The 11,389-nt window shown below is 33.1% G+C and overlaps 1 protein-coding gene across 4 annotated transcripts; it reads left to right on the top strand.

Moving 5' to 3' along the window:
* The first annotated feature begins 313 nt into the window (after positions 1-313).
* LOC116119294 (TMV resistance protein N-like) lies at positions 314-9,454 on the top strand. Of its 4 annotated transcripts, none has more exons than XM_031405313.1 (6): positions 314-442; positions 4,320-4,815; positions 5,977-7,072; positions 7,196-7,468; positions 7,789-8,652; positions 8,754-9,454. In XM_031405313.1, the coding sequence occupies exons 2-6, from the start codon at positions 4,325-4,327 to the stop codon at positions 9,279-9,281; spliced, it is 3,252 nt and encodes a 1,083-aa protein (XP_031261173.1). In that variant the 5' UTR covers positions 314-442; positions 4,320-4,324; the 3' UTR covers positions 9,282-9,454. The 4 variants fall into 4 exon arrangements, with proteins under 4 accessions (XP_031261173.1, XP_031261245.1, XP_031261302.1 ...); XM_031405385.1 differs by lacking the exon at positions 314-442 and adding an exon at positions 3,377-3,399 and having other exon boundaries at positions 4,299-4,815; XM_031405442.1 differs by lacking the exon at positions 314-442 and adding an exon at positions 3,540-3,682.
* Positions 9,455-11,389: the final 1,935 nt, after the last annotated feature.

The raw sequence follows: 11,389 nt of genomic DNA, 5'->3' as shown, positions 1-11,389 counted from the left end.
CATTACAAAAGTCTGTTGACTATTACTTGCCACAAAAGAGGAGATATAATGCGATTGATCTTCACTTTGAAACACAAAAAGAATCCTCATAATCCCCTAGTGTTAGGATTCAGTTGTTTGACTTGGTTGACTGAACAGACTAAAAGTGAGATAGGCTTATTCTACTCATTCAGCTCATGCAGCTCACTTTAGTAAAACAGAGTCTGTTTACTCTGCTGACTTACCGCGTAATTACTTTTGTCTTACTCAGTTCCCTGTTCCCTGTTCACCTTATATAAGTGAACTCATGTAAATATTTTAATCAATGAAAAAGTAAAGTTTCAGCTTACACTCATAACACTCTACTTAGGTTTTACTGTTATTTTCTTTCGCTGCGTTTCTGCTTTCGCAACTCCTAGAAATTGAGGCGCAGAACTATAACTTCTGTAGGAAGAAATCACAGGTAGCCTCCTCTTCTTTCTTTCTCTTTCTCTTTTGTATGTAAGTTTCTTCAATTGTTGATTAATAGCTAAATCTAATAATTTCTTTTTGATAAATGAAACTATTTTCAATTATCAACTTATTGGCAGCCAAGTGTTTTAGGATGGATCCAAAACATGGTTGACTTAATTTTAGCCTGTCTTTAATCGTTGATTGGATCTGGATCGGCCAAATTTATACCTCTCTTTGGGGGTGGGGGTCGGGGTTGGGGGTTTTTGAAGAGGATTGGTGAAACTCTTAACAAAATGACTAACGAGAAAGTGTTTAGGACTATTAGGTATACCGTAGGGGGTTTATTGTGCATTAGAGATACCTTGAGGGGTTTACATCATTAAAACGTGTCTAGGATTGTATTTGAGACATTTGTATGTTTTTCCGATAATATCTTGTTATATATGTCTTTTTAAATCAACGAATCATGGTTGTGCTCAGTTGGATGGGAGAAAACTAAATATATTATGCTAACGAGGCCTCCGTTTCCTTCAACCAAATTATGAAAATTTAGCCGCTCATGGCCATCATGAAAACTGAAAGGAGAAGTTGAAGAAGAGGGGAAGGAGAGGCGGGTGTAATATATTTCAGTCTGATCTCTCTCCCCCTCTTAAAATATCCAATTCAAATCTTTGAATTCTACTCAATCTCCTAAAAATATTCTAAGTTTTATCCTAAAATAACATTTATCCAAATCTGATTAATTAAAAATAAAATAAAGTCCTAATATAACTAGGAAAGTGGTATTTCCAGCTGTAACTTTCGTGCACCAGATCTTCAAAACTTCCAATAATAAACCACATATTTGAATTGCATGATAAAGTCAAATGTTCCAAAAAGTCAGTAGTGCAGGTGTGTTAATTTCAAGCCCAATCACAACCTTGATGCAGCAAGTATCTCTCCAAACTCAAAACATGAAAGTTGTAGATCTATTTCTTGGGGTTCCATAACATTTTGAATCATCTCAATCGGAGCTCAAATGAGAGAGTTATGCCCAGATTATGAAGCGATGTCGAAACTGTTTGAAATCATCTAATTAGTTTCATTTTGTATTTAACGCCTCCATTTGCATCCTAAATCAAACTAAAATAATAATGAGTACATTTAGGCACCAAATAAGTATAAAAGACTAGACATCAAAAGGGGAAAAGGAAAGAAGGGGGGGTGGGTGGCGGAAGTGGGTGGGATATGACATTTTGCATTCTCATCAACAACCATGGGTCTTAATTTTGAATGAATGGCTTGTGTTTTTTGTTGACTTTATTTGTAATTTCCTTGTATATGTGATTTACTTTTCTATCCTTGTAATTGCCTATATAAAGGCAACTATTTCTCTTTGTAATTTTAGCTAAGATATATTAAATATTTGGTTTATCGATTTTAAAAGAACTTGTGTGTTCTTATTTGTGAATTCTTTATCCAAGTCTTGGCAAAGGGATTTGGTGGTGAATTAAAAATCAAGTTTGTAGAGTGATTCTTTATGCTTGAAGGTTACTACTTATCTTGATCCGAAAATTTGCAAGTAAATGTTTTGTACTAGTTTATGCTCGGCCGAATTTGACTTGTTTTTGTGGTATATTGTTGTTGTTGTGTTGTTAGATATGGACCAGGTTTATAAATGAAAATTTGATAAGTTTTGAACTGATATTTAAGTTGAGGAGATTATCAATTTAGGTATAATGATTTATTGAATTGTTAAAAAAATGATACAAGTTTCAAATTCTTCAATTTAAGGACATTCAATGATGTTAACTTTAACGACAAATGAAACGTCTTTAAAAACCCCTAAATATTTATTTACTTTTTTAGTTTTTGAATTCTCAAATTTAAAAAAAAAAAAAAACGAATGAAATAAAATAGAAAAGGGTTTGAATATCCTATGTTGAAGGGTGAAAATGTCATTTCCTTCTTGCGTTGTTTGCAAGGCACAAGCAGTCAAGACATCATACTACACAAGAATAATATTACACGTACAAAGAAATGTGTAAGATTTCTATGCAAAGCGATGTGATAGAAAATAGAGTAATAATACACCCACAAACTTTTTATCCAAACTTTCTCTCACAAACTTATGTGGGTGTAGTATTATTGCAGAAAATAAATGGAGTGAATATAATGAATTTGATTTTTTGTATTTACTCTTTCATTCATTTTCTACACACCATTTTATATAAAAATCTTTGTACATCTAACATTATTGGCTACACAAACAACCCTTTCCATGTTCAGATTAGGCAAGGAATTCGGATGATAAAACCTCCACCAATCCTTTTGTTGTGTTTCTTGAAAAAATTGAAACCCTTCTTATTAAATGTTCATAATACTTCCCAGAAATCGAAATCTTGACATATTAAAAGTATATGTCGAAGTAATATAAGGAATATTGATATTACGCCTTAATATCAAATATCATGATTCCTTTTTAGTGTGATTATGTTACCTTATTTTAGATGATTACAGCCTTTATGTTTATATTGTATTTCCTTTATGAGCTTCATACTTTTGTATAAATAGGGATCATGTACATATATCAAACACAATTCAATATACAGAAAACATTCTTCTATTATATTATCCTTAAGGCATACTCAGGCAGTCTCCTTTTTCCTCTCCTTGCCTCTCTTACCGACTCATAATCTGACAGTATCTTTTCTTTTTCAGACTCATCACCATGTAAATAAGAAGGCTTAGTCAACAAATTTGGCATCCCTTGTATTTTTATTACGTTCCATTGTGTCCAAAATTTTCAATATTTTTAAACTTCTTTATTTCATTTCTTTTGAGAATGAGTTAGAAAAGGGCCTGCACTGTGATTTTCTTATATTAATCGATTTGTCTGCTGCACCAGAATGCATCCAGCGAATTCAGAGGTGCTACCAAATCCTTGAAACAATTGAGATGTGTCCAATCCAAATTCCAAAACTCGTGGTAATTATTTTATCATTAATATTTTATATTATCACACTGACTAGACTTAGCATTTGGCAAAACAAGTGGTCATTCTTTTTTATTTGTTTATAGATGATTAGATGTTAGTCCGATAAAATACATTTTTTACTAGACTAAACATTAAAAAAGTCTGTTGACTATTACTTGCCACAAAAGAGGAGATATAATGCGATTGATCTTCGCTTTGAAACACAAAAAGAATTCTCATAATCCCCTAGAAATTGAGGCGCGGAACTATAACTTCTGTAGGAAGAAATCACAGGTAGCCTCATCTTCTTTCTTTCTCTTTCTCTTTTGTATGTAAGTTTCTTCAATTGTTGATTAATAGCTAAATCTAATAATTTCTTTTTGATAAATGAAACTATTTTCAATTATCAACTTATTGGCAGGCAAGTGTTTTAGGATGGATCGAAAACATGGTTGACTTAATTTTACCCTCTCTTTAATCGTTGATTGGATCTGGATGAGCCAAATTTATACCTCTCTTTGGGGGTGGGGGTCGCGGTCGGGGGTTTTTGAAGAGGATTGCTGAAACTCTTAACAAAATGACTAACGAGAAAATGTTTAGGACTATTAGGTATACCGTAGGGGGTTATTGTGCATTAGAGATACCTTGAGGGGTTTACATCATTAAAACGTGTCTAGGATTGTATTTGAGACATTTGTATGTTTTTTCGATAATATCTTGTTATATATGTCTTTTTAAATCAACGAATCATGGTTGTGCTCAGTTGGATAAGAGAAAATTAAATATGTTGCTCCATATATATATAGTTTAAAAGTACCTAATTAAGTGTGTCAAGACCAAATATTCGGTTCTCTAGATTAATTTTCTCAAACAAGCAGTTATTGACTTCTTACATTTTCCACTTTTACAGGGAATCTGAATACATTGGCAGGCTTCATGAGCATCGAAGGAGCCTTTTCACATACTATTTCCTCCATGTGGAAATATGATGTCTTCCTAAGCTTTAGAGGTGAAGACACCCGTACCAACTTCACAGATCATCTACATGCTGCTTTAAAGAAAAGTGGAATTAATGTTTTCAAGGATGACGTAGAACTTGAGAAGGGAAAATCCACTTCACCTGAACTCTCAAAAGCAATTGAAGAATCAAGAATATCGATTATTGTTTTCTCAAGAAATTATGCTTCTTCCACTTGGTGCTTGAATGAACTCGTTAAGATTGTTCAATGCATGATGACAATGAAACATATGGTTATTCCAATTTTCTATGATGTGGATCCATCTGTAGTAAGGAAGCAAACAGGAACTTTTCAGGAGGCCTTTTCTAAACATGAAGAAACATTTAGGGAGAATATGGAAAAGGTGCAAAAGTGGAGAACTGCTTTGACAGAGGTGGCCAATCTCTCTGGATGGTGTCTAAAGGATAGGTAATAATTGTCTTCTTTTGTAATATGTTCTCTTAAGGTGTGTTTGGTTCAAGTAATGTTATATTAATGGAAAGATAGATTATTGAGAATGTTTAGGGAAATGTGTTTGGTTAGTTGGAATAAATTAGTGGCTATGTTATATTGATATGTTTGGTTAGGAGAATTGTTAGTATATTATATAAATTACTAAATTGTCCTATTTTTTAAATACTAATATAATATTATTTTTGAATCATTTCTTTTAATCCTCTACATTTGAAATTTTGCTAAAACACCCCAGCCACATAAAAGTTTAATTTCTAACTAAATCACCCCCACTCACCCGAAGCTATTGTCGGCCGCCCACCACCAACACCGACGACAGTGACAGTGGCTAGAACGACATACAATTGACCATATCTAGCTGGTCGTGTACCAGTTTGGCCGAAAATGGCCAGATCTACGGCCAGAACTAGCAGTCATTAAACTAGCCATCGTTAACGGCCAAAGATATGGTCGTCGTTAACGACAAAAGCCATATATCTAGCTAAAAACAGCCAGATCCAGTCGGTTGTGCGCTGCTCTGGCATCGACGGCTGATGGTGGTGGCCAGTTGTCGGTCGCCGATAGTGGTGGCTAGATTCGGCTACAGTCTTTCGTAATTTTGTTTAAGTTCAGGGTACTTATATCCTAAAAATTTTGTATGTAAGTATAAAATAGTCCATGAATATATTTGTAAATTTTTTTCAAAATAAGGGCATTATTGTCCAAAATTTTTAATAGTAAGGGTAAAATTATAACAAAAATAAGATTACGAAGTAATCTTGAAATATCTAAGAAAATAGAGGTAATAAAATTACCTATTCTATAACCAACAGTAATTACTATTGATTTTAGAAGATTACCGGAATCTTATATTACTTGACAACCAAACGTGATAATTAAGTAATATAAGAAGACATTACCTTAATAATAGGAGATTACACCCCAACCAAACATACCCTTATTCTCAAAGAGACTGACCATGTGTATGTGTTTAAGTGTTTCTTGAAGGAAGTGTTGATTAATTAGCTACCATTATTTTTCCTTTAATTACGTGCTTGTGTTTTTTTATTATTTATTAACTTGTTTGTGGTTGGTATTAAAAGAAATATCTTTTTTATGTTCTTTTCCATTTTGCAGGCTTGAGTCAAAATTTATTGAAGAAATTGTTGACGAGATATCAAGAAGACTAAATCCTACGACATTAATGACTGGTGACGACCTGGTGGGATTAAATTCACGTTTGACAAGACTTTTAATGCTTATGAGCACAAGTTCTAATGACGTTCGAATGATAGGGATTTGTGGAATGGGAGGAATAGGCAAGACAACAATTGCAAGAGCTGTTTATGACTCGATCTCTTGTGAATTTGAAGGTAGTAGTTTTCTCGCTAACGTTAGAGAAATTTCGGAGAAAAGAGGTCTTCTTTGTTTACAAAAGCAACTTATTTCCAACATCCTAAGGAAAAGGAAAATTAAAATTTGGAATGTCCATGATGGAATCAAAATGATAAGAAATAGGTTGCGGACTTTTAAAATTCTCGTTGTTATAGATGATGTGGATAATATAAACCAACTAAATGAATTAACTGGAAAACATGATTGGTTTGGTCGTGGTAGTAGGATTATAATAACAACAAGAGATAAGCATCTGCTGATGGCACATGGAGTGGATTACATATACGAGGCTGAGAAATTAGATGATAACGAAGCCCTTCAATTATTTAACTTGAAAGCCTTCAAAAATTATCAGCCTCCAAAAGAATATGAGCAATTGTCCAAACATGTTTTAAAGTATGCTAGTGGTCTTCCATTAGCTCTTGAAGTTTTAGGCTCCTTTTTGTTTGGTAGAACGACTGATGAATGGGAAAGTGCATTAGAACGATTAGGTAGAGATTCTGAAAAAAGAATTCTTGATATTCTTCAAATTAGTTTTGATGGGTTAAATGAATCAGAGAAGAAAATATTTCTTGATGTTGCATGTTTCTTTAAAAGAAAAAATAAAGATCATGTGACAAGAATACTAGACTCTTGTGGTTTTGATCCAACAATTGGAATAAGTGTTCTTGTTGATAAATCTCTCTTAACTATTTCAAATGACAACGAATTGTTAATGCATGATTTGTTAAAAGAAATGGGTCATCAAATTGTGAAGAGGGAATCCCTGGAAGAGCCTGGAAAACGTAGTAGATTGTGGGAAAAAACAGATATCAGTCACGTGTTGACAAAAAATACGGTAAGCAATTTTATGAGAAGTTTGATAATAACGTAGTTGCTTTAATTTGTCAATTCCTTTAACTAATTAACCTTTATACGTTTATCAATTTCATAATTTATCCTTAAATTTGCTATTTACTAGGGAACTGAAGTAGTGGAGAGCATAATACTTGAAAAAGAGGCGCAGCTGAGTGTCGATGCTAAAGTCTTTTCGAAGATGATCAAGCTAAGACTTCTCAAAATCCATAACCTACAACTCCCCCAAGGCCTTGAATACCTTTCGAACGAATTATCATTCCTTGAATGGAATGGATATTCTTTAAAATCATTGCCATCAAGTTTGCTATTGGATAAAACTGTTGAGCTTATAATGCATTATAGTCGCATCGAACAGTTGTGGAAGGAAATCATACAAGTAAGACTCGGTCATGAATATGTGCTTTAGCTATTATATATTGTTGTTAAGTTAACAAGCAAAGGCTCAACATTATTTTAGTCTAATAGGTCCTTTCATATAAAACTTGGATTTTTTTTTTTTTTTTCCTCATTGTCTTTTATCTATCTAAATGAAAGGATTCGGAACTTTTGACTTTTGAGTCAAATACCATGTTAAATTATCAGTACATTTAAATGCTTAAGCAGTGGGTGAGATCTTATCATTTTATTATCTGCAACATCTGTGAATCATCATAGATAAATTTTTACATTAATTCATTGTCTTTTCTGTTTCAATAGCCTCTAGACAAGTTGAAAGTCATCAGTCTCAGTCACTCCAAGAACTTGAACAAGACGTTTCCACAGATAGTACAAAGTATGGAATCTCTAGTGGAGCTTTGTTTAGACAGAACTCCGATTAAAGAATTACCATTCCCAGTTGAGCATCTAAAGGGAATTGTTTTGTTGAGTATGGAAGACTGCAAGAATCTTGTGACTCTTCCAACAAATATAAATGATTTGAAATCTCTCAAAACTCTATCAATCTCTGGTTGCTCCAAACTTGAAAATGTGCCAGAGAATTTGGGGCAAGTAGAAAATTTAGAGAAGCTTGATGTAAGTGGAACTGCTATAAGGCGACCAACGTCCTCCATTTTTTCAATGAAGAATCTTAAGGAATTATCTTTTCGCGGATGCAAAGGACCGCCATCAAACTCATGGTATTTGCCCTTCCCATTCAATTTGATGTCAGGAAGAAGATCAGATCCCATCATCACTTTGAAGTTGCCTTCACTGTCAGGTTTGCCTTCATTAACAAATTTAGATCTCAGTGACTGCAATCTAGAAGAAATCCCCAGTGAAGTTGGCAACTTAGTTTCATTGCAAAATCTATATCTAGGAAAGAACAATTTTGTGTCACTTCCTAGCACCATCAATCGTCTTCCTATGCTTATGAAACTTCGTTTGAATAATTGTCATAGGCTTCAATCATTGCCAGAACTTCCACCCAATTTACAAACCCTCAATGTAAATTATTGTGCTTCACTAAAAAGATTACCAAATGCATTACAATCGTGCATGATACCATATCGTGCAGAATGCATTTGTTGCAGGAATTGCTTGAAATTGAGTGACTACAAAACCAGTGTGCCATCAACACCAAAGGTCCCTCTCTCTCTCTCTCTCTCTCTCTCTCTCTCTCTCTCTCTCTCGCGTTAAAGATATTTATATACGATTTTATCTATCTTCTATTTTTATTTTTACAGGAACTGCCCAATCCAATAGGTGAGATGACCAGCATTGTTATCCCTGGAACTGAAGTTCCGAAGTGGTTCAGCCATCAGAGTGAGGGTTCTTCAATAAGAATAAAATGTCTTCCTGACATGAAGTTGAAGGGATTCTTTGTGACCGCTGTTCATTTTATCCAGAAGCATTTTCCTGCCCTCATTGATAATGCTTACCTTCGTTTTCGAGGCAATCAAGAAGGGGAAAATCCTAACGAGATCGATCTTAGAGCTGAAGATAATTATTTCCAGGGTACTGTATCAGACCATCTTTGGCTAATCTATATCCCAATCCGCTTCTTCTGCACTGTGCCGCACAAATATTTTTTTGAGTTCGAATTTGACACATCAGGGTGCCCAGCAATTACTGTGAGTAGGTGTGCGGCCCATCCGATATATGAAGAAGAATTCGTCGAGTTTGACCATCCAACAGAACAATGCAGTAGCTCTATTTCTGAGAATAATGATCACAACCGCCTTCATGCTGAGGTCTTAGCAGGTCGTTCCTGAAATTGACATTAATGGTGGAATCTTTGGTTGAAGTGTATGTGATTGAAGGGCTCTTTCTAATTAAGTAGTTTAAATAATTCTGAATTTCAGATGATCACATCTCTATTCTGAAGGAAATTATGTGAATATTACCTTATGTTTACCTGCTGTATGTTTTCATCTATATATATAGCAGTTGTTGGATTCTTTTACCTGCTATATGTTTTCATCTAGGTTGAAACTACAGCCTAATAATTTCAGTTATTTTGATACGTGGCTCATCAAATGATTACTTTACGACTTGATGCAACTAAATATGATTTACAATTTTGTGGGCTTTGGCTGAGAGTCCCTTGGGCCAAGCCCATTACCAATCCTGACCTTTTGTTAAAATTTTAAATTATGATTTACATTGGGAAATCACCCGCTACTATTTTCATCTTTAACCCCCATCTTCAATTTTAAGCCAAAGATATAATTGTAATAAATATTCTTCTTCTTTTCCCACGTTTTTACTTCAAAACTTTATATTGATAGATTTAAAAAATTAAAATTAACAATAAACCATACAATTTCCTCAATGAGAATTTGTGATATCAAGTTTTTGTTTTAACGGATAGGAAACTAGGGTTTTCTTCCGTTAATATGGGATTCCATAAACAAATTAATTCATAATTATATGATAATTTGATTGATTTTGTCTCATACTTTATTATTAATTCTAATTGGATAAAAATTACTTTAATTTCTTTATAACCACAAACATAAAGCTTTGAAGTAAAATTAAAGGAGCCTGGACAAATGACAGTGAAGAGGTGTGGAATTTCATGATCATCCAACAGAACAAGGCAGTAGCTCTAATTCTAGGAATTTGATCAAATGCCACCAAGAATTTGTTGCCTTGGAAATGGATGTTGTTGTAACTAAGCAAAGTCTTGACAATGAAATTGACGATGAACCACAACCAGGCACACAGCTACATACAAATATTTGGGTTAATTGCTTGATATTTTAAAACCATAACTTATATGTTTTGAATCCACTCACTAAAAATCATGACTACGTCCCTGACCATAACCTAAAAGGCAAAAGAGCTCGAATTCTCTTAATCACCCTCAAACATAACTAGTCACCTTAATAAAAGTAATATGTTGATTTGTTGATAAAATGACAGAAATTTGTAATTGCATTTCTTCTCTTGATTTGTGTTGATTAGTTTGTGTTCATTTTATTTGTTTTTGGACTTGATCAATTTGTGATTTTTTTTCCTCATATAATTTGTGTATTTGTTTATGGGTTAATTTATGTTATCTTATAATAAGATCGTTTCATTTAAATTATCCATTATTTTCGAAAACCATCCAATATCTCTTATTATAGAGTTTTTTTATATTTTTACATCGAGGTTTTTAATACTATTAAAAGGGTTATTCTAGAAAATCTTGGAAACCCTCAAAATAAATGATCTCGAGAGGAATATGAAATTAGTCCTTCGTCTCACAAACAAATTATTTGAATAAATGTTCTTATATAAACATCAATCTATCATTATTATGTGATTATAATATCATTATTCATTTATATCTCCTTCACTTATGTATGCTTTTAGGTTATTGCATTTATATGAAAAAAATTGTACAAATCAATAGAATGTATATATGGGCTTGGGCCCAAGCCTTTAACCAATAAGCAAGTATACAAGCCCGAACTTTTATTTAAAGGGCTGTCATATTTATAAACATTATATTAAATTGTTACTCAAAATTTAGATAATCCCTAAATTAATTTCAACATTATACCTTACTCTTCAATATATAACACATAACGTTCCAAAATTAAATTAATTGAAATCTCACTTTCTTCTATATTTATGTTGCTATTTTTACATAATCTCTTTTTTATATGGTTTAATTTCGTTTGCTATCATTTTAAACACCCCCATAATTTGGGAATTATGGTGACCCCCACGTCAATATTACTACCCTTCCTTAAGATTTTACTTAATTAAGCTATGCGTTGATATCTGTTTCTTTTAGGATTTAAGAAGTTGTTTTTGCACATGAAGCAAAACCATTTTTCCTAAATTTTTTCTAATATTAGCAAGAAAACTCTCACTTTCAAATTATCAA

This window comes from Pistacia vera, unplaced genomic scaffold (assembly GCF_008641045.1).
Source record: "Pistacia vera cultivar Batoury unplaced genomic scaffold, PisVer_v2 Contig102, whole genome shotgun sequence".
Taxonomy (NCBI): Eukaryota; Viridiplantae; Streptophyta; class Magnoliopsida; order Sapindales; family Anacardiaceae; genus Pistacia; species Pistacia vera.
Note: the sequence above shows the minus strand (reverse complement) of the source record. Positions and strands in the feature narration are given on the sequence as shown.